General features: G+C 41.9%; 2 protein-coding genes across 2 annotated transcripts in view; one reads left to right on the top strand and one right to left on the bottom strand.

Moving 5' to 3' along the window:
• Positions 1–2,643, top strand: part of sgca (sarcoglycan, alpha) — a 5,796-nt gene extending 3,153 nt beyond the window's left edge. The window contains exons 7-11 of the mRNA XM_010770674.1: positions 959–1,167; positions 1,412–1,438; positions 1,992–2,168; positions 2,289–2,315; positions 2,442–2,643. Coding sequence (XP_010768976.1) covers positions 959–1,167; positions 1,412–1,438; positions 1,992–2,168; positions 2,289–2,315; positions 2,442–2,448 — 447 coding nt within the window. The 3' untranslated portion in view covers positions 2,449–2,643. The remainder of the gene's footprint in view (positions 1–958; positions 1,168–1,411; positions 1,439–1,991; positions 2,169–2,288; positions 2,316–2,441) is intronic.
• Positions 2,644–3,713: 1,070 nt separating this feature from the next.
• Positions 3,714–21,768, bottom strand: LOC104945045 (collagen alpha-1(I) chain-like). The gene is made up of 51 exons (XM_010770673.1): positions 21,553–21,768; positions 19,829–20,017; positions 19,159–19,184; positions 18,935–18,964; positions 18,056–18,148; positions 17,502–17,573; positions 17,350–17,394; positions 17,102–17,155; positions 16,693–16,746; positions 16,415–16,468; positions 16,243–16,296; positions 16,091–16,144; positions 15,933–15,977; positions 15,760–15,813; positions 15,620–15,664; positions 15,411–15,464; positions 14,253–14,351; positions 14,119–14,163; positions 13,935–14,033; positions 13,766–13,819; positions 13,566–13,673; positions 13,257–13,310; positions 12,745–12,843; positions 12,351–12,404; positions 12,125–12,223; positions 11,883–11,936; positions 11,715–11,768; positions 11,570–11,623; positions 11,410–11,463; positions 11,169–11,213; positions 10,980–11,078; positions 10,282–10,389; positions 9,669–9,776; positions 9,427–9,480; positions 9,251–9,304; positions 9,026–9,133; positions 8,799–8,852; positions 8,655–8,708; positions 8,406–8,567; positions 8,210–8,317; positions 7,893–8,000; positions 7,727–7,780; positions 7,506–7,613; positions 7,355–7,408; positions 7,129–7,236; positions 6,941–6,994; positions 6,227–6,334; positions 5,847–6,132; positions 5,564–5,754; positions 5,208–5,450; positions 3,714–4,976 (listed from the first exon to the last, which is right to left on the bottom strand). Exons 1-51 carry the CDS (start codon positions 21,632–21,634, stop codon positions 4,830–4,832), a joined length of 4,347 nt encoding a protein of 1,448 aa, XP_010768975.1. The 5' UTR covers positions 21,635–21,768; the 3' UTR covers positions 3,714–4,829.
• Positions 21,769–22,744: the final 976 nt, after the last annotated feature.

Below are 22,744 nucleotides of genomic sequence, written 5' to 3'. Positions count from 1 at the left end.
TCTTTTGCGGTCTAGATTTCTACTTTTTTTCTTTTTTGCGTGCGTTACCTCGAGGGCCGTATCAAATTGTCTCGCGGGACGTATACGGCCCGGGGGCCGGAGGTTCCCCACCCCTGCATTAGAAGGAAGATAATGATATAACTGAAATGCATTTCCGATGAAGTAAAGGTTTATTAGTGTATAAGCGTTGACATATTTGAACTGCTGTTTTTAGAACTTTTTAAAGACTTAAAGGTCCCATGTCATTGTCCTTTTTCTGCATGTAAACGGTCTGCTGAGTCACAAACCCTCAAAGTACACCCTGTAGCGAGTAAAACTCTAACACAGAAAGGACCTGTCTATGCTGCCCCAGAACGGCTCATTGGGGATTTCTCTTTTTCTTCCCGTTACGTTAACGGCTCCACGGACTCACACAATCTTTTCTCAGCTGCAACTCCGCCGATTTCTCCTCCCTGAGACGGCGGGACACGGCGAGGCTGTGAGTCGATGTGTGAATACACACACAAACTCCCGGCCAGGCTACGAGTCGGTGTGTGTATGTGTTCGGGCTGGTTTCGGGCTGGGTTTTGCTGTGTCTCGCTGTCTCGCAGATGGCCACTGGGCTCACAGGGGGGGGGGGGGGTCAGGAGCTCCAACAAGATTTAAATTCCTCCAGTTCTTTGCAAAAAAAGCAAAAGCCCCTCTTATTCAACTTGTAACCCACTAGAGAGGTCCTGAACTCTTTGGTGCTGCGATAATGTTTTTGCTTTATTTAATAATTGTTTTATCTATAAAACATCAGCTCATAGTATAATAATCCCATTAAAATGTACTAGGGCACCAGGAACCATCACATTTTTCACTTTCTGCTTGAAAAAAAAAAATTACCAATCAATCAATAATCAAAAAAATGTATGACTAATCACACAAATGTTGTCCAAAAGACACATTTTGACGTTTCCCTTCATTTTTCCCGCAGTTTGATCTGACTAAGCAGGCAACGGCTACGCCTGCTCCCCCCGTGGGCTCGGGGATTCTGGAGGACGGAGGAGACTTCAACCCCCCCGAGTCTCCCCCGAGCAGAGACTTCTTCCCGGACTATATCGTGACAGTGATCGTGCCGCTGATCCTCGCCATCATCCTGTGTCTCCTGCTGGCCTACGTCATGTTCGGCAGACGAGAGGGAGTGTATGCATCAATCTGTTGAAAACAAAATATATAAATAATAATATACATATAATGCTAAGTTGGCCAAATAAAAAAAAACATTCCCCTTGTAGACATTCATGCAGCCACAACAATGCAATATGTACCACTGGAGGGGGAATACACACATTTCTGTTTTGTAGGTGAACTGACCCTTTAAGGCAAGCCCTTGATTGATCCTGATATTCTGTGACACAGAGGTGACATTTTTCTCTTTTTCTCTTAGTCTGAAGAGGAATGCAAGAACGAACCAGTAAGTACATTTTTCTCTGTTCTCTGATTGAATACAGACTTTACACAATGTATCATCTAACTAAAGATCCATTCGTCCTATGACTAAAATCCTTCATGCGGTAAGACGCTACGAGGTCATTCTGCAACAGCATCCTCCAACCACCTATCCTCCATGACCTCCACTGGTTACCCATCAAATACCGCATTGACTTCTCACCTACATAGCCATCAACAACCTGGCACCCCCTACCTTTGTGACCTTATCACACAACACACCCCATCTTCTACAGCCAATCAGGAACAAGCTCCGGGCATCAGGGTCTTTGCTGCAGCCTCCCCTCCCTCTGGAACTCCCTCCCCAATCACATGGGAAAGGCCAACACTTTAGCATCTTTCAAAAAAGCCCTCATAACTCACCTATTCACTCTGCCTTTCAATCTATAATACATTTTTGTAAAAAAACATATTATGTAAGGCTGAAAAACTTGTGTTTTTAAGCGTTATCTACGAACCCATGGATAATTTTTTAGAAAAAGCACATAATGCTGTATGTGTTGTTTTGTTTGCTGCAGGATTCAGCTGTACCACCACCACACCATCCACGGGAACACTGACGAGCTGAGGAACATGGCGGGACAGCGTAGTTCTGCTTCTCCTCTGTCCACACTGCCCATGTTCAACAGCCGCACTTTGGAGCGGGCCCCACTGCGGGGTGACAGCCCCAGCATCCCCCTCATCCTGGCCCAGCAGTAAGGACCACTCCCACTGATGCTTTATTGTCATACCAGCATACTGCTTCAATAATAATGACCTCTTTGCATATCGATGTTCAGTTTTGCTGATTTGTTTTTGTTCTCCTGTTTTCGTAGTGATCCATACAGCGACACGCTGCCCAGGTAAAACCACTAAAGTGACTTCCTCATACAACACTGCATTCATTCTTCTCTATAATTGAAGAATAATCTTGAAAATGTTTGAATGTTTTCAAGAACATTAACTCATTACGTTGTTTGTTTTTCCAGGAAATGAGAAGATGGATAAAGCCTAACCTTAACCCTTTCCCTTTGTTACTCTGAGTGTCATTCATACAGTCTATGGTTATATATTTGCAGTGGTAAATCTTTTTTTTTTCTTAAATTAAAATAATAGTTTGTAAAGTTGTTATTTGCTGCCTATGACTTTGTTTTTTCCGCCATCTTTAACTGCCAATAAAAAAAGATCAAAAGTCACATTCTTCATTGTTGTGTCAAAGGCTGAGATTTGCACTATTTCTCAGGTGTTTTTATTCTCTAATTGACACCTTACTATTGTTTTAAGACAGACTTGAAGCGTTGTTAATCTATTTTTAAGGCTTTTTACAGACATTCTTCAGTACTAGTGGATGTTAACGGAGAAGCACTCATATCGGAGATTCTTGGCAACTTGAGCAAGGTTTGGTTTCGATGTATTCCTCCTGTGATCTATTTTTCTGATATAATTTGACCTCTTTGGACCTATTGTCACTTTGGTTAAGATCAGATTATCAGCTCATTTTGCATATGTTCATGAGCTACCTTTGTTTGTTTGTGTTGCTTTAAAGGGTCACACTCCATAATAGTTAAGACCCACTGCTCAATTGCATTCAAATCATCTTTATATCGCTATAAAATAATATTTCTTCAATCTTTTCTCAGAGGGCGACATATTTGATCTGGTTTTGGTGTTGAGGCAGTGAGACCTGACCACATGAAACCACCAGAGGGCAGTGCAGCAGCAGGATTCTTATTGTTTTGATTCCGTTTTAAACTTCCCTTTAAGTTTGCATTGTTGCATTGAATATCCAGCAGGGGCCGGGCTTCATCTAATATGGGAATATTTTTGGTTCAACAAACATGTCCTCCCTTGTCAATTTAATGCAAATTCCTTATTTTTTGGGGGGGGAATCAAAACATGTAAAGTGATATTTAATGCAATGGATATGTGTCTTGTTAACACTTTCATTTTATACTGTTTTAGCTCAAATTCCTAAATATATTCTGATTCAAATCAGCAGCGAATGTATGTGTATTGATAAGAAAAGGCCAGGTTAGATTATATATTGGCGTTGTTTTCACTGCTGCTTAATAGCAATGTACTCAGTGCAACTGTAGTGGAGAACCCTATTTTAACTGTTTTTTGATGTGGCATCCATGTTTCCAACTACAACATGTGCAATGTAGCTTTAGTGTATTAATTATTTCCTAAAATCTTAACACCTGATTTTAGTTTCACAACAGTTGCAAATCAGGACAGTGAAAACTCAGCCACTGAGTAGACCACTTCACATGCTTTATTTCAGCACCCAAAATAATTAAAAACATCTCAATTTATTATACATGTACAAAATAAGTACAGAATCTCTATTTTAAACCATGAAAGTGGGTCTGCTTCAAATTATTTTTTAAGAAACCCTTCGCGAAAGACATCAACAAACAACATAAACAACAGGGTGGAGATGTGTGCTGTTTTTTTTTTTTAGTGAAGAGGAGTTTTCCCCGGTGGGCAAACAGACAGAGGGATCAACACTGAACAAATGTGCAGGGGGAAATGATATTTAACCAGAGTCACTTGCTTTTTATCTACAAAGACATGATTGCATGCATTACATCTGCAGTGATCACCTTTTCAGAACACTTAAGAAGAAAACAATTGCACTGCAGAGACAACAAGACATGAGTCAATTTAGCACCGGAGGTTCTGCAGGCATTAGTGGCAATAATTACAGTATGACAGCGAGAGATTCACCATCAAACACCAATATCTGGACCTCAATTAAATGGTCATAGCACCTTTTGAAGGTTTTTTTGATTTCCCCACAATAAACTTGTGTAAAATATTCCCTTTTCGTTTAAGAAAAAATACGGTGGTGATTTCTTGTTTTTGAGGTAGCCATCTACGTTTTGCAATGAAGGTGAGCTTTTTGCTCTTTTGCTGGTCTTTGTCTGAGCCTCCTTTAAGAATTTAATACAAGAAGACACTTCACACTTTTTACAATTTATTTAACACCAGAAAAATGGTACACATCACTTGTTGTTTTCAATGTCCTTCCGCAGTGGTAGAAAATGGCAAAAGTCACCTGTGTTTCATTGCGTGTGTGGATCTTTTTTTTTTTCTTAATCTCCAGGGGGACATTTTACACAAGCATATATTATTTTCTTGTTGCCAGTGGAAACAAAAGATTCTTTTTAAAGTGTCCTTGTGGTTGGTTTTGGTTGAAGTAGCAGTCCCAAAAACTTCTCATGATTGTAAAAACACAAACATGGTCTTCAGTAGAGTGGTTTTAAAGCATGTGGGCCAATGGCAGCCGAATGAGTTTTGAATGCATAGGAAAAGGGATTTAGAGATGACTGCTAGAAAAAAAACAACAATGTCATGTCCAAATTTCGTTCTTTTTACAAGAAGCAGACGGGGCCAACTTCGACGCCAAATTCCTGATCAGGTGCACCAACATCCATAGGAGCAATGTCAATGATGGGCAGGCGAGATGTTTTTGATGTCTTGTAGTCGATGACTGTCTTGCCCCATGTGCCAGTGTGTGACTGTGGAGAAGAAGGACAAGGAGGAAAAATCAAAAACTGCGTCTCTAAAGGATGATTTTACATTTTCATTTTCCTAATTGTGTGTGCTATATAAACTTTTTTACAGTCTAATATTGTTGCTAGTTGCTATTTCACTAGTTAATACTGTAACAACACTGTTTTTAAATAACACTGTGCAAAATCTACTGTGGATGTTTCTGATTCTAAATGCAAGCTCCTGAACAAACTTACCGTGCAGCCATCCTCGCTGACGCTGTATGTGAAGCGGCTGTTGCCCTCGGCTCTGATCTCAACGTCGTTGGTTCCCTGGAGAAGGAGGGCCTTCTTCAGGTTGCCGGTGGCGGAGTCCATGTAGGCAATGCTGTTCTTGCAGTGGTATGTCATGTTCTGAGATGCCTGGTTGGACATCAGGCGCATGAAGGTCATCTGGATGTTGACATCGTCGGTATCAGCTCCATCGCTGCCATACTGGAACTGCGTGGCGAAGGAAGGAGAAGGGTGCATTGGTTTAAATTACTCTGACTTAAATACATATCCAATGGTCTGATCAGTTCACAAGGATGATTCGGAATTCTGCAACTTCTTACCTGGGATCCGCCAGTCATGGACTCGCTGAACCAGACGTGCTTCTTCTCTTTGATGTTCTTGCTGAGGTACCAGTTCTTCATGGGGATGCTGGACTCGCTGGGGTAGACGCAAGTCTCACCACTCTCCATGTTGCAGTGGACCTTGATAGCATCAAGAGGAGATCCCTGGTTGGGGTCAACCCAGAACATGTCTGTAACAGAAGAACATACAAAGCGGTTTAAATCTGAGCTCATCCCTATTATCCATCTCCACAAGCTGAATCGGGCTCTGATCTGCACTCACCGCTCTTCCATTCGGGGTGGGCCATCTTCAGGTCACGGCACATGCGGACTGGGCTCTTCTGGGTACCGTCGGGGCTTTGGATCTTCTCGACCTTCTGGGTCAGGGTCTTGAGGGTAGTGTCAACCTCCATGTCACGATCGCGAACCATGTTGGGGTCATCAGCGCGGTAGTGGCCGCCGCCGCGGAAGGGATCGGGTCCCTTCTCCTGAATAGGCTGGCTGACGAAGTCGAATCCACTGCCGGGAGGTCCGGGGGGTCCAGCGGCTCCGGCAGGTCCTGGAGGACCCTGTACGAAGACACAAATAGGTTTACAGACTGCAGATTCATATTCAGAGTGTCTGAATGTATTTGCTTATAACAAAGATGGTAGAGCAACTTACGGAAGGTCCCATCTCTCCATTGCGACCACGAGGTCCAGGGGGTCCGATGGGTCCGGGCAGGCCGTTGACACCCTCCTTACCGGGGGAGCCGTTAGATCCAGAGGGTCCCTATGGAACAAGAGCCACATGATCACTTAATGAGAAGAAAACATCTACACGTTTTTTTTTGTCAAACTGGTGATGTCTACCTGTCACTGATTACGGTGATGTGTTGTACTGAGAAATTGTTGGGAAAATACTTTCTTAGATTTTTTCCACCAACTGCGTAGAACAACCTGCAAACTGAGCTTAAACTTAAAAATATAGCAACCCTGAATGAGTTTAACACTGGTGAAATATATTGAGTCAAGGCTATCTGTGCAAATGTCTTATCTGATTACTATAACTCAGATATATGTGTTTTAATTATTTAAAAAACGGTGTTGTTGGTCAAGTCTATCTTGGATCTCAATAGGACTAAGGGCTAAGGCTAAATAAAACCATACATAAGTCCTAAAAGTTCCTAACAGTTTTGATGTGTAAAACTGCCAAATGAGTCAAGTAATTGGAAGTTATTATAACACATATAAAACTGCAAATGGTTTTAATGTTGTTTGTTTTTTACAACTGACAAATGCTAAAACAAGACTTTTCCTGGCAAATCCTCCAAGTTCCCCATTGGTAGTGACTTGGCATTTTATGTTGTTGTTGTTTTTTTTCTGCGGGTCTACTTACTCTGGGTCCAGCAGGTCCAGAAGCACCAGCAGGTCCTCTCTCTCCAGATCCTCCCTAGAGGCAGAAGAAGATGTGAGTATCAGATATTACCAGTTTTGCATTTCAGGAAAGAATGTTTGAATATAAAAAGGAGAAAAGTTTAGATTAGTTTGATGCAGTCTTGTGTACACTTATAAACTGTCACTCACGGAGGGGCCGGGAAGACCCTGCATTCCGGTGAATCCTCTGTGTCCCTTGTGTCCTCTGTCTCCAGCCTCACCAGCCTCTCCTCTGTCTCCTCTTGCACCAGCAGGGCCCTATATGGAAGAACAGGAGGTCAACATGGCTTTTTTCTGGTTTTATACGCCTATGAGTCGGAGCAATATCTCAAATCAATGTTTACAAATGATGCTTGTAATGTGAAGATGTACATACAGCGGGGCCACGGACACCAGCAGGGCCAGCAGGGCCGGCATTACCAGCGGGGCCCTGAGAGAGAAGAGAGTGTAGAAAAAAATCAGATTAAACGTTTTCTTCAAAGCCAGTTTTGTTATAAATATTCTAAATGAGCAGGAAGGAGACTTACAGACTCTCCACGGTCACCAGACTTTCCAGAGCCGCCGACCACTCCGGGGGCTCCTGGAGCACCAGGGGGTCCTGGGGGTCCAGACGTACCAGACTCTCCACGGTCTCCCTATAGGAAGCATATCTCCAGTTAGACAATGAAAGCAGCCCATTTTGGGGCCAAGAAGGTCACATCAGAGGGTTGAGAATGATGGAAGTGAATCCTGAGGGGGTGTGGGTTACCTTGGGGCCACCAGCTCCATCGCGACCAGAGGCACCATCGTTACCGGCAGATCCCTGTGGAAGAGCAGCAAGGATGGTCATTTAAACATTCATCAGGTATTACAGGTGTCACTAACCAACAAGGAATATGTGAATCTGTAGGTGAGACCCTGCTGCGTCATCGTACCTCACGTCCAGCTTCTCCGGTAGGACCAGACAGACCAGGGGGTCCAGCAGGTCCGGGGGGTCCACGCTCACCAAAAAGACCAGCAGGTCCCTGCTTTCCGGGCTCGCCCTACAGAAAAACAGGGTTAGGGTTAGTTCTCTTCATGCAGGTGAAAGCTCAGAGGAGAGCTTTAGGAATAATCCACCTAGTGTCAAATTATTAGAAACACTATTGATGGCTATCACAAAATTATTGTAATTATAACTAATTGGATTAGAAAGAATATATTTTATAGATATGTTTGCTTATTTAGCACTCTGGTGATTGTGAATACTTACAGAAGTTCCAGCAAGACCAGAGAAACCACGCTCTCCACGCTGTCCAGGGAGACCGACAATACCGCGCTGTCCAGCAATACCTCCTGGTCCGGGGATACCAGAGGATCCCTGCGCAGGAAGACACAGTGCTCAGTTAAAAAAAATCACTGTAGTGCATTTTAGGCTGTTAAAAGAACATTTATTGCAGATAACTTACAGCGGGTCCATCAGAGCCAGGAGATCCCTTCTCTCCAGAAAGGCCTTGGGGTCCAGCAGCTCCAACCTCACCAGGGCGACCAGCGAGGCCGGACTCACCACGTCCTCCTCTTGCTCCCTCTTTGCCAACGGGTCCGAGGGGACCAGGGGGGCCACCAACTCCCTGGAGACATGCAGAGAATTCAGGTCAGTGAATGATGTAGGTGATATACAAACAGGCTAATGGATATGTTGATTATGTGAAACCTACAGAGGGGCCAGGGGGTCCAACTCTGCCGGCAGATCCGGGGAAACCAGTAGCACCCTACACACACAATGAGACAGCAGAGGTTAAAAATCACTTTCATTATCACACTTGTAAATCTAACCAATGTAATGTGGATGGGACACTTACAGGGGGTCCAGCACCACCACGAGCACCTTTAGGTCCAGAAGGTCCAGAAGGTCCCTGTTGACATAATACAACAATAAAGAACATTTAATATAAGGTCTAGGAATAAATGTTAAAAAGATTTCCATTCATAAAATCGAAAATGGAATAGAAGATATGAACTTCAACTATTGAAATTGTGGCTGATTGTTTTCTCTGATTTCTCCACAGTAGGCATTTGTTTGACATACCTGAGGTCCAGAACCACCGACGGGTCCAGAGGGTCCAGGAGCACCACCGTCTCCCTTGGGTCCAGAGTCACCACTCTCTCCCTTGGCACCAGGCTGACCATCAGCACCCTGAGGTCGGAGGGAAAGAGAAGAAACACTATGACACGAGCCAGCTTTAATCTCAAATTGTGCTATATTTGTAGAACAATATCAGTTTGGATGTCAAATATAATGTGTGATTCTTACAGGAGCTCCAGCAAATCCAGCGGGTCCGGAAGGTCCAGTCTCTCCACGCTCGCCCTGGTAAAGGAAAGAGGACATTTCAAGTTATTATTGCATCCAAATTTGCAATGAGTTTCCTCCATTGTGTCGTAGGATACAATTCTAATAATATAAATGTTATCTTGTGTTTGTGTACTTACAGAGGCACCACGAGTACCGGTGGGTCCAGAAGTTCCAAGAGCGCCACCCTCACCCTGTAACCAGAGGAGAAGAAGAAGGTCAGGTCAGCATCCTTAACACTTTTATCATGTATAAAAATAGACCCCACATAATAAAGTATTCATATGTGATATTATGAGGAGATGATAAGAGAAAAATAATTAAAAGAAAAGAAAATGAACTTGAATCACTATGATTTAAATAAGTTCAAACCGGGTCTCACCTTCTCACCCTGAGCACCAGGGGGTCCAGGAACTCCAATAGCACCATTCAGACCGCGCATGCCGTCTTTGCCGACACCACCATCAGCTCCCTTGACTCCACCATCACCCTGAAGAGAAAAAGTGCATTAATGCCACCTGTGATTATGTCTTTATTAATGATAGTTACAAAAGCCCAGAGATGTAACTACTCTGTTGCTACCATTTATTTGGCTGACTTCCTTCCTTGATTTCATCCTTTTACACACTTTTGACTATTTATCAGGGAAATGTAACACTGGGACAGCTGTATTCACTTACAAGAAAATACCTAATACTTGATAAAGTTAGGCATTGGAAAATATTGTGAAATACAATTGCTTAGAAAAGCAGGGTCAACCATATGAACCCCTCTCTAGGATAATCAAAGTTTGAACAATCAACTATATGTCAGACAAAATAACTGAATTTAACACAATAACTCTAATGTTACCCTCCGTCAAGCTCTGAAAAACTACAATGATAAGTGAATTAAGTTGTTTCCTATTAGCTTTTGTCATAATACAAATAATTTCCTTGAGTTGATAAAGATTGTACAGTTTTACAAGAGACAAACAGGACAGGTGGGATACTTACTCTCTCTCCCCTGGCACCGGACAAACCAGAAGCACCGCGCTCACCGGGCATTCCCTGCATACCGGGGGATCCGTTACTGCCGGGGGCACCACCAGCACCAGCCTCTCCCTGCACACACACAGGAATATACACATTGTTATCAATTATATTCATCAGATGCAGGCCCACCACTCAAATGTGCAATGCAAAGTGGACAACAGGTGAATGTGCGTATGATTTTACGTCAGTTAAGCTAAGAAAACTAAAGGATGGATTTGATTTTCCTCTTAGCTCTAGGTTTTGTGATGCTTTTTAGATTCTACCCTACCAGAAGGCTGCTTTTTCAGATTTTGAGTGATTGAAAGCAACATTAATAGGAGGTCTGGGTTGAACAGTAAATATATCCCTTAAATGTGAATAGATGAGCACATTAGAGTGTAGGTAAGATTTAGTGCGCAATATAAAATAAAATAAGACAGTATTCCATTCTAATGTCAGTTAGTACATGTTTATGTGCTAGAAAATGAATTAATCTCAGCTATAAATGTGTATCAATATGGATATGAAAAGTGCTGAACATACTAAACCCACATAAACCGGACCACATTTAATCATATCTTTGATCCCAGCTGAGTCTGAATGACCCATATGAGAAAACAGTACCCCACTCATTATACCATTACAATAAACCTCATCATTTGATTTTTTTTTTACTGTACCTTGGCTCCATCGTTACCAGAGGGGCCAGGAGCACCACGGCTTCCAATTGGGCCAGCACCGCCAGGGACACCGCGCTCACCGGGGAAACCTCTGTCACCCTAAAGGACAGAAGGGACACATTGGTCATCATCACCAGTTTCTATAAAGACCATAGTAGCTGCGTCTTTCTCATGGATGAATGTACTCACTCTTGGTCCAGATGGGCCGTTGGGTCCAGTTTCACCAAGACCACCCTGAACAAAAGAGAACATTTAGTTAATGAACCTCCCACATGACACTGGGAAATGACAATGGACAAGGAATTGAAATCTTGAAAATTCTAAAGTTTCTATGTGCTTTACATCTGACTATATGTGTGTACATGCATGGCAACCTTAGAAGCAGAATTAAGTAAGGATACTACAGAGATTCAGGCCTTGTGACTCTTACCTGCTCACCAGGCTTGCCAGTCTCACCAGTAGCACCTTGTGGTCCGGGAAGACCCTGCAAAAGGAGGAAAGGTTAAGGATTTTAAGGTTAAACAAGTTAATTCAGAGATTTAGCATTGATTTAAAGTCAGCGCTTGGGATGCTGAAATGCTCAAACCTACCTGGAATCCGGGGGGTCCGTTGGGGCCCTGCTCTCCCTTCTCTCCAGCAGGTCCCTGAATAGAAAAAAGCAAAGCCAATGGTGAGAAACATACAAACAATTACCTTTTTTTTGTCTAAATTAAGTTTAAAAGAAGGGATACATACAGAAATACCAGAAGGTCCAGGAGCACCAACATCACCATCTTTGCCAGGAGCACCCTGTGAACAAAAACATCACCCAAAACAATTACTAACTGCTTTCATGTTGCACCTTTATTTTCATATTTAACTCCAGTAGAGTTTGATTTGTATTACAAATATACAAGTACTTACAAGAGCGCCAGTGGCTCCAACGCTTCCTCTCTCACCGCCCTTACCGTTCTCACCCTGTTAAAAAAGAACACAAGCCAATCTTACATCTGCTAAATGAAAGGGGTTATTGCATCACAACTTCCTGTTAGATTGTACTGTCATGGGTTAAAAAACACACACATTAAAGTAGATATCACCAATTTCTTCCTTATCTGATATTTGAGTTTTCTCTCTTTAACAATATGAAGGGTCCGTTAACTCACAGCGACTCCCTTGGGTCCGGGGAATCCCATAACTCCGGGCTGTCCACGGGATCCAGTACCACCAGCAGGTCCAGAGCGTCCATCTTGGCCGGGGGCACCCTGAAGATCATCAAAAGACAGGAGAATACTCAAAAACACTCCGCTATAATGTCTTAATAGATTGTTAACAAGCTGCAGTTCTTCTCCATGTACTAGATATTTGTTCTACTATTTAGCCAATACTTACAGCAGGTCCAGCTTTGCCATCAGAGCCGGGGGTTCCGGGGCTACCATTCACACCCTGCAGAGAGAAGGCCGTTCAGTGAGTATGAAGACAAAGCTCGGTCATATACTGAGAGAATTTCAATTTGCTATATATTTAGCCAAAGGATTCATGCGAGACACTACAGGCAAAATGATGTTTTAAAACCCTCAAGTCTATTTGGGTGGGTATATTCATCAAGATTAGATATTAGATAATTCTTCATTGTAATACTAATAGTTGTCGTAATATGACTAATCTTCTGGAGGATTTAAATAGTGATGACAATACGTTACTTATTTGTCTTGCCTGTAGTGTGTCTCCTTAAAGAGATCCTAACAGAAATGTTAAACCTGAAGGAATATTTGGCAGAACTCACCCTGGGTCCAGGTGCACCACCAGCACCGCCGATACCAGACTCACCGGTGGCTCCCTGACCTCCAGCTGGGCCATTGGCACCACGCTCACCGGGGGCTCCCTGTAATACAGATGGGGAAGAGTCATGAGTTTGTGAGTTATCTCCAGTTTACTGATTCAATCATAGTGTTAGTTGGATAACTGTCAAGGCATTTGATTTTGTATACTATTCAAACTTTAGCTGAATTGCTGCATTGAAGAAAAATAAGATACATCAGTATAGGGTTGTTTTTACATTTTAGTCCGCTTTTTTTTTTACCACTGTCAGTGTTTGATTATAGTTTTGCTGTTTTGTCATCGTCTTACATTAGTCATGGAATCAAATGTTTGTTTACGAGCATAATGAGTCATAGTTTTTGTTAACAACTAATACAAATGAATCTGCGCTTATGTCAGCGATAAGCAAGTTAAGCCAGAACCAAGTTTGTCAAACGTATTCCTGACATTTTTGAGGAATTATTTTGTGGGACTCACCTTGCCACCAGCACCTCCATCAGCACCAGGGAAACCGCGAGCACCAGGGCCACCCTAAGGAGCAAACAGACACATTGAACACGTCAGTTACCGTGGTGTAAATGCTCAAACTTCTGGGGTGAATCCCCCTGGGAATTTAACATACTGTAAAACATAAAGAAGTCATTCTAAAAACACTGATAACAGGTTTGTATTGTTGCTCCACTAACATGAGTGCATTATCATACAATGGCAAATGGATACGTTAGAAAGTGTGTTTCTCTCCTTGATGCCACTACAGAGGTTTATGTGTAAGAGGAAGTAACATACGCGCTCTCCATTGGGTCCACGGGCTCCAGCACCACCGGGCTCTCCACGTCCTCCTTTCTTGCCATCCTCACCAGAGGCGCCAGGAAGTCCCTGAACTCCAGCGGGGCCCTGGAAAAGAAAGTAAGCCCATTAGATACACTTATTTTCTAATAATCGCCCTGAATGGTTTATTAATGGTGTGTATGTATTTTGGAACTTACAGACTCTCCCTTGGAACCAGGCTCTCCCTTAGCACCAGAAAGACCGTGGTCACCCTGTTGGAAGAAACACACACATTTTAAGTCAGAGCAATGTCTTAATAAGAATATTGTGGCGCATACTGTAAGTGTGTGTTGATACCAAAGTTAACACAATCAATCGTCTACTCACGTTGTTACCCTTGGGACCGGGGGCACCGAGAGCACCCTGAGATCCAGCAGGACCACGAGAGCCGGGGAAACCAGGAGCACCAGCGATACCACCAGCACCCTAGGGATCAAAGATAAGGGGTGTTAGAACATTCGATGTGCAGGATATAAGCAGCATGAAAGTGACTGGTGAGTATGATACTTACAGGAGAACCCTTAGCACCAGGGGAACCATCAGATCCGGCGGAACCCTGTCGAAAGAGATCAAACGTGTTAAGCACTGATTTGGCTGTACTTTTATTGGATATTGTGTAAAGGAAAGTCTAGTTCATCCACTCACAGCAGCTCCAGCGGGTCCAGAAGGTCCGGGGTTACCAGCCTCACCACGGGCTCCAGCGGGTCCCTCATTTCCACGACCTCCAGCAGGACCAGTCTCTCCCTATGGAGGAGAGCAACAATGTCTCAGAAGTCTGCATCTCGAATATTGTAAGTCTCCTAATTAATCAATTGTAAATCATAAACAAGTAATCCATCTTGGCATGCCAACAACATAATAGTTTGGATTAAATATACCTTTGATTACATATAGAGTTAGTTAAATGAAGTAAAAGCCTATAAAATGGCCTATTGTTCTAATTTGTTTACCCTAGTTGGAAATAATTACCTCCGCCAAAGAAGTGGTGTTTCAGTTTGTTAGTTTGTTTATAAGCAGAATTATGGAAAAACCACCAGTTCAATTTTCAAGAAAGCATCTAGATTGATTAATGGAGGAACCCGAAATATCTTGGAGTATTTCGGAATCATAGGGTATATACACAACCTATGTTTTACTAAAATAAACCTTCAATATACAGTATGCATGGCCTTGGTGGATGTCAGCCATAAGTGTGCCATACCTTCAAAATAATACAGCTCCTTTTTACATTTTAAGCAAAGTATAAAAAGGTGCCACACTAATCTGAGATTGGTGTATTGCATGTGTCAACAGAGTGCTTTGAATCTTCTTTTGTCATAGCCAAGTGAATTCTGAAAATATCCTAGGTGTGTGTGTTTGACTTCACAATGGGTGTCATTTGCAGGATATTGTAATAGCTCCTTCACCGATGGCAACAGGGAAGAGCTATGCAGCCATTAGAGAGCTACTGATGCCATCTGGTGGCTACAGCGTTCACCTGGCCTATCGAGTATGAGGCCACATGTTTTAATCATCCATGACCCAGCTTGGTCAGGATGGAGAATGGAGAGTATCATCGTTTGTTTACATGTGGATTTAGCATTTAATAAACACCAGAAACATCTTTTACAGCACAAGTGAGGAGACAGTGTGTAATCCATACAGGTTATTAATGTCCATTGTTTTCCTACTAATAGAGGGACCTAGCAATAGCTGCTATTTTAAAGTTAAAGCTACTCCAAGGGCCTTACACCTAGCAGGTCTACGAGACTGCCTGTGTTTGAGGTCAATCTTATTATGTATAAAACTTTCTTTTTTTTTTACCTTAGCACCAGCACCGCCGGGGAAACCAGGAGAACCAGCAGGTCCGGTAGGTCCCTGAAAAACAAAGACACAAAGACTGTTAATTTGATGAAGTGATTATTACAGAGGAGTGCATGACAACCTTCAACATAGCACTTGGCTGTGATGTCACCACAAAGTTTTACATGGGTGACGTGACCTTTCCAAGTAGAATTACAAATAATACTTACAGGGGGACCAGCACCACCATTGTTGCCATCATTACCACGAGCACCCTGTAGAAGAGGGGGAAGAAGGAGGAGATTAGATCTAAGTTATTCAAATGTTTTATCAAATACTATAACAGCATGACCGGGATAGCGTTGCTTACAGATGGGCCAGGAGCTCCAGGGCGACCTCTCTCACCAGGAAGACCACGAGCGCCCTAGAGAAGTCAAAAAACAACAACATTAGCATGACAATTTAACTCTTTTTTTGTACATATGAAACAGATGAAAGTGATGTATTTGTCTATACATTGATTGATATGAGAAAAAAACTTACCATGGCGCCGGCGATACCGTTCTCACCAGCTGAACCACCCTCTCCCTGTAGACAAATACAGAAGGAAGAATGAGCAATGAAAGAATTGTATCTTGTGTTTTAATTTATGATAAAATGTCCTAAGCTGAAGTGAGTTTCTGCAGGTCCTGCTCTCTCACCTTGGGGCCAGCGGGTCCACCGTCTCCCTTAGCTCCATCCAGACCGCTGAATCCCTGCGCACAACATCAATCAGGGTTAGTCACTCTTATTGCGACTTATTCCAATTGTTATGTTTTATATTTATTTGGTTTTAATGTCCTTCCAAACTCACTCTGTGTCCCTTGATGCCGGGGAGTCCGGGGGTTCCGGGGAATCCACGAGCACCCTGGAAGAGGAAAAACAAGAGATATGTTAAAAGGTAAGTTTTAGAAACAACATGCAACTGTAACATGGAGGATAACTTAAATATAATGCTAATGGAGTTTTAATTCTTCTCTGCTCACCTGAGGGCCAGCGGCTCCACGCTCACCGGGGCGACCAGCTTTGCCGGACTCACCCTGTTGAAGAATCAGCGAAAGCAGGTTAGAGCTCATCCTTGTGTGGATGTATCACCTCTAATTGTCTATGAAGGTATCTTTTCGACATTAATAAATGACAAAGCTGTATTTTTGACATATATCAAAATGACAAGTGACAAGAACCAGTCAAATGTACTTCATTTGGTTATACCTGAATATAACTGCACAAAAGAAAGGGATTTAGAAATCACGAAATCACTTACATCATCTCCATTCTTTCCAAGGGGTCCGGCGGGACCACGAGGACCCATGGCACCCTAAAAACCACAAGGAATGACTGGATTAGCACCAAATAAATGCTAACTATTTCAAGTGAGTGTATAGATATTCTTTATGTCATTAAGGAGAAAGAAGAAGGCCTGAGGGGGAACTTATCTCCGCGGAAAATTGATGTGTGCAAATGTGTGTCAGTGGGTCAGTGAATACAACAGGAAGTAGAACACAGGAATTAACATGTTAAGGGAATCTATGATACATGTCATTTATAAACGGTCCTGCTGATTTCTGGGTCACCCCATTCAGCTTAAAACTGTTGAAATGTGTTGTGCATCATTAAAGGAGACAGGGTTCAAATCAAGAGGATTATATTTGTATGACATTTTGTGTACTCACAGAAGCTCCGGGCTCACCGGGCTCTCCGGAGGGACCATTGAAACCCTGAGGACCCTGGAGGACAACAAAAACAACATCATTAACCAAACGTCTTCTTTAAATCAGGTTTACATATTTATCTTGCAGTGTCACATCTGATCTGAGAAAAAAGGAATGCTAGTAATAAGCCAGGTTAATGCCTAGAGATAATGCAATATTAGGAAGTATGATGTCAAAATGATCATCTGAACTGATAAAGGAACACTTACAGAGGAGCCAGGGGATCCAGGAGGACCACGAGCACCCATAGGACCCTGTTGATAAAGATGAGATGAAATGTCATTAGATTATTTTAAATATTTTGTCCAAAAGGGAGATTAGATTAGATTTCGGGAAGTCCATTGAAAAAGAGCATTCATACCATTGGGCCAGGGACAGGTGGGCCGCCGCTGGATTTGGAGTGGTCAACGTAGCTCATCTGAGGAGAAAAGTTCTGTAAGGGGAGAAGAGAAGGAGAGAAATTAGTCTGTGAGCTTTGGAGGTAATGTAGCACAAAAACGTCACACCGGAAAAGTAGCTTTGAATCACATGCATGGATTTATCAGAGAAAACACATTTTGATCCTATAGCAGGTGCATTTTAACATTTAAAAATGGTATTAACGCTGAAGTGGTGAGTTCTACACAAGTCATTGTCCATTTAAACCTTAAGATCAAGGAACTGTCTGCACTCCCTGTGCTGAAACAAACAAGGAGGAGATGTTGCTTTCAAGCACATAGACATCCCTGCTGATTAAATATCATTGGTGGAACTCATACAGAAATAACGGATCACAGCATGAAAAGGAGAGCTTTGGAGAGAAACCGATAGACTACATGAGTATGTTTTAAATGGTATCTCATTTGTAAACAGAATCGAGTCATCTTTAAAACGCAATCTGAGACTTCCTAGCTGTTGTGACATGGAGACACTTACTCCGCCAAGGCCAGGGGGGCCAGGGGGGCCGGGAGGGCCGGGAAGACCAGGCTGTCCATCAAGACCATCGTTGCCAGGATGACCAACTGGACCCTGTAGAAAGAGAGGGAGTCACAGTCAGTAAGCAATACTCTTTATTATCCTTTTGCTGAAATGTAATTAATTATCAACCTGCCAAGGAGAAAATTATTTTATTCATAGACCAACCAAATTAGACCTGTCATTTCTAAGAAATACTTATCTATATTGAGAATTAAAACTGTTGCACATTCTATAATGTCAATCTTGTGATTTGTTAAAATATCTGTTAAGTCTAATTTTCAGATAATCGTTTCGCTGTTACTTTGAAAATAAAATTCCGATTTTCAATCATCCATCAAAAAGGCTTTAAATGTGTTTATGTTTATTTTACTATGTTGTAGTTTTATGCAATACAAATAATTACTATTTCCATTATTTAATACAACTCAATGCAGTTTCTGTTGTGTGACCTTTCAACTTCTGATGACCTGTTGACCTTGTGACCTATTTATTAAAGGCCATCACTGGCAATTACGTCATAGAAAACTTTAACAGCTATTTGTTTGTTGGGAATCAGTAAGAAAACATATATTATAATGTGTGTTTATTTTAACATTTTAGTGATTGGTCAACCTTATCATCCACATGCAGCAATGATGCATGATACTGAATAAGCCAATATAATACAACACAATTACCTAAACAACAAGGAAACAGATTCATTCAGATTGAGTCAAATTCCTCTAACAATCACAATCATGTTTTCTTGTGCAAAATCAATTTGTCAATCTGTGAAATATAAGCAACTCTAGAAAACACAGGTGTGTTTTGCAATGTGGGAAGTGAAATAGAACCTACCACGTCTCCTGTGGGACCAACTCCTCCTACCTGTGGAAATAGAGAAAGGGGAATTAGGCTATGCTGCAATGTTTCATCCAGGCTGTAAAGAACAAGAGCATCTAGAACACAAATGAAAAGCTAAACTGACCAATGCCAGCATCTCCAAACAGATGCCAATGTGAAATATGGGTCTGAGACTATAATGACATATTTTTTAAATAAAAAGTTAAAGGGACAAATACCTCAGGTGGAGATGGCTCCTCGGTTTCTACAGAACCAACAGAGAAAAATAAAAATGTCAACAGCTCTTGAACATTCAAAAGAGATACACTCAAACCTTTTAACATTCCCAAAATGTACTTGACTTTAACTTTAACTATATATTTATTTGTTGTTCCTTTCTTTTTTTTCACTATATCTGTAAAGCGTCTTTGAGCACCTGTAAAAGCGCTAACAAAATAAATATATTATTATTATTATTATTAAAATATTGTAAATGTTTAAGGTCCAGGCTGGACAGCATGAATACAGCATTTGATAAAATCATGAAACAAAAGCATTTGATTCTAGATATGCTCACTGGTGGGAGATTTAAATGTTGTTTCGGGAGATTTGACCTTTGATTCACCCTGCAGTGACACTGCACAGCAAGGCGTGAATGTAAATGACATTTACATTGCCAGATCTCTCGACAGAGCAGGTAAAATCCACCGTTAAAGGAATACATATTGCAAATTAAATGCACAAAAGGTAAAATCCAAAGCGATTATTTTCTGAATCAAAATCCTCAAAAGAGCAGGCAGGATTAGGGCCTCATTTCCAGCAGTTGGCAGAGATGAGGAGGGAGGCACTAGGTGGCGCCAAAAAGCAAATTAACCAAATAAATTGTTGAGGAGGATGAAGGTGAAGTACCATCGGGGCAGATGGGGCAGCACTCTCCGTCAGGAATGATGGGATCGGCGCAGTCGGATGTGTCCTCACAGATCACCTCGTCGCACATGATGGTGCCACTGTCGCAGACGCAGATCTGGCAGGGCTCTGGTTTCCATACATCCTTGTCGTTGTACAACTGTCCGTCCAATGTGCAGCTGCCATATGAGCCTGAAGGGAGAAGGCCACAGTGAGTTTGGTAAGATTATACAAGAGGCAAAGTAAGCAAAATTGTGTCCAATAAATGTCCCAAATTAAGTATGGCATTGGTAAACTGAGATGTGCACAATGTACTAGTAAGATTTATTTGCGCCTTGGCTACACCTGCACAGTCGTGGATTATGTGGCAGACAGATGCGCCCCAAAAGGGTTGTATCAGACACCAGAGCCTGCCTTCAAACATCATATTATCATAGTTATAATGATATGGGATAATAATTGTTTAGCCATGCTGACCGGTATTGTTTTTTTAATTAGAGACTGTAACTTAAAGCTCTGGCCTTTCCTTACAGCAACTCTGTAAGAAATGTGTATTCCATTATTTAACGTGTGTCATTTTTGCAAGATTAATCCTCTGTTAAGTAATAGGAAAAGGCTTTTAATAAGGTAAACAGAAAGAAAATGTGGTGTCCAGTGATTGATTTGAGAGCATAAATATAGCTTCTTAATGAGTATAACAGCACTGGAGTTTAAGTGGTTTTGGGCCTTGTAAAAGTAAGAATACAGGCCTTTGTGTTGCAATAAAGCCAATGTTGCTAAAACCAGTGCTTTCAAACATTACTGATCAGATTCAGCACAAGATTTTCTCCTCAAATACTGAGTGGAAAGCTACATTTTGCCTAATCACATTTCAGGCTGTTGGATGTGGTTGGGCCTTGGAGGTGGAGGACCGAGGTTTGGAGGATGGATGCACAGTTCCACTGTTGGCCACTGAGTGGCGCTGTTTAACTACAAAACCAGATCTTCCGCACCCTGCCCTGCATTGGTGATTAATTGACGTCTAGACTTTTTTTCACTGTCGACGTCAGACTGAGGCAATTTTTTCCATTGTCCTTTTTTTCAGCGAACCAAACCATTTTTGTGAAAGAACTTGGAAAAACATGCTATTTATTTCAGTGGGACTCTGTTATGGAGAAGTAGTGCAAAAGGTTAACCTTCAAACAGTAAAAAAGTCTCTAGGTTTGGTTTCCAATTAAACGTTATCTACTCACTTTTAATGCTTGATGTTAAAACTACAAAAAATTATCCAAGTGGTAGAATCCACATACTTGGCAGATCTCTTTGAGATGCATTTTTTTCTGAAACTACTTTACAAACTAAATGCAATTAAGATTCCCTCAAATGTATATGCCATTTTTGTAATTGATGAAGCTTCTGCACTTCATCAACTCTCTTTGAACGTTGTGTCCTGTCATTGCGCCTCAGAGATAATGCAGCTGATCCTCTAAGGTTTTGCGCTCCAGCAAATAAGCGAACATGTATCTGCACGTCAGTGAGAGCAGCAATCAATAAAAGAAAAGTTCTATAAAAGTTCCAAATCTCCCCAAAGCGCGCCTCACTGTGTAACAACTTTCACAATATCTGCACACTGGAGTTGGGCATTACTCAGAGGGCGTTCAGTACAAGCATCCTTGCGGGCTCTCCACATCCCTCAGGGTGCCACAGTCACAACACAACTCAAATCAATGTTGGAAATCGATACTCACTATCATCCTCGCCTTGTCCTCTCGCCAAAAGCACTGTTGCGCTGAGCAACAGCGCTAACCGAATATCCACAAAGCTGAACATGTCTAAATATTAGACATGTAGATTCTTTGAGATAGAGGGGGAATCCTTTTTTTCTCCTCAGACACCACTCATACAAGGTAGGGTCCGTGCGCGTAACTCCAATCCAGACCCTAGCAGAAACTCCCTACTGCCTAAACAAATGAGTTAGCTTGGCTTTTATATGCCAGCAACTTTTGGGGAGGTCCTGGGCCACCAGATAACTTGTACATGTTCAAGTCAAGAGTCCCTCCTTCATCAGAGAGAGGGGCCGTCTTAAAACATGTCAAACAAGTTCACGTTTCAGCTCAAACGTGGATGATCAGGACACTTACCATTTACGCGCCGGCTCACCGCCGTTCAGACGTGTTTTCATCATCTCCTGCTTCTTCGTGGACTTTCCTAATTGAGTTTGGGGTGTTTTGTCTTTTCGCCTGAGACATTGTGTCGCTGAGCTGACTTTATTGTCTGGACACTGGATGGTTTTGCAGTTTACACTTCATTAGGGCCTCAAAGTATTACGGATATGCTAGGCAGCTGAAGACTGGATCGATTTTCAGTTGTACAGCAATATTTTTCCTTTAAATGTCCATCATTTAAGATGACAAGGGCTCACTTTATTTACAGAAGAATTAATAGGATTTGAATGATGTCTTAAGTGCGCAATTTACGCACGAAGTGCAAACCTGATGCAGATCTTAACATAACCAAGTTCATTTGCAGATGTATGTATGTAACTAACTAACTAACTAACAATTTTTTCTGTATAATATTTTAGGAGATGTATTCCCTTAAAGATTCTTGCGAGTTTTAGTTGTGTTGTTATAGGTATGAACATTATCAAGCACCTGCAAGGAACTGCAGTTCCAACGTTGCAAATGTACACATGCACACATTGTACCCAGTTTTTTATTTATTTAAAGAAAAAGCATGAAATTAAAATGAACTCATTATGCATCCCAACCCTTTCTCTACCATTTTTCAAACAAATTCAATTAAGTCTACTAAAATAGGGGTTTCCATTTTAGTTTTCAAAAAAGTAAACAGTAATCCAGATTACATACAGTACAACAACCTGTGTTGAAATCCACCATTTCCAAAAGAGGGATGGCCAAGTTCCAACCCATGATGGTT

The sequence above is a fragment of the Notothenia coriiceps genome, unplaced genomic scaffold (genome assembly GCF_000735185.1).
Source record: "Notothenia coriiceps isolate Sejong01 unplaced genomic scaffold, NC01 NC01_scaffold00009013, whole genome shotgun sequence".
Classification (NCBI taxonomy): domain Eukaryota; kingdom Metazoa; phylum Chordata; class Actinopteri; order Perciformes; family Nototheniidae; genus Notothenia; species Notothenia coriiceps.
This window is presented reverse-complemented; position numbering and strand designations above follow the sequence as displayed.

Bases quoted from the DNA above. Each gene is read 5' to 3' on its own strand.
- LOC104945045 (XM_010770673.1), bottom strand. From the start codon at position 21,634: ATGTTCAGCTTTGTGGATATTCGGTTAGCGCTGTTGCTCAGCGCAACA. The intron at 16,469-16,692 runs GTAAGTGATTTC...ATTCTTCAACAG, and splicing joins TTGGAAAGAATGGAGATGAT to GGTGAGTCCGGCAAAGCTGG. The intron at 4,977-5,207 runs GTAAGTTTGTTC...TCTTCTCCACAG, and splicing joins TCAGCGAGGATGGCTGCACG to TCACACACTGGCACATGGGG.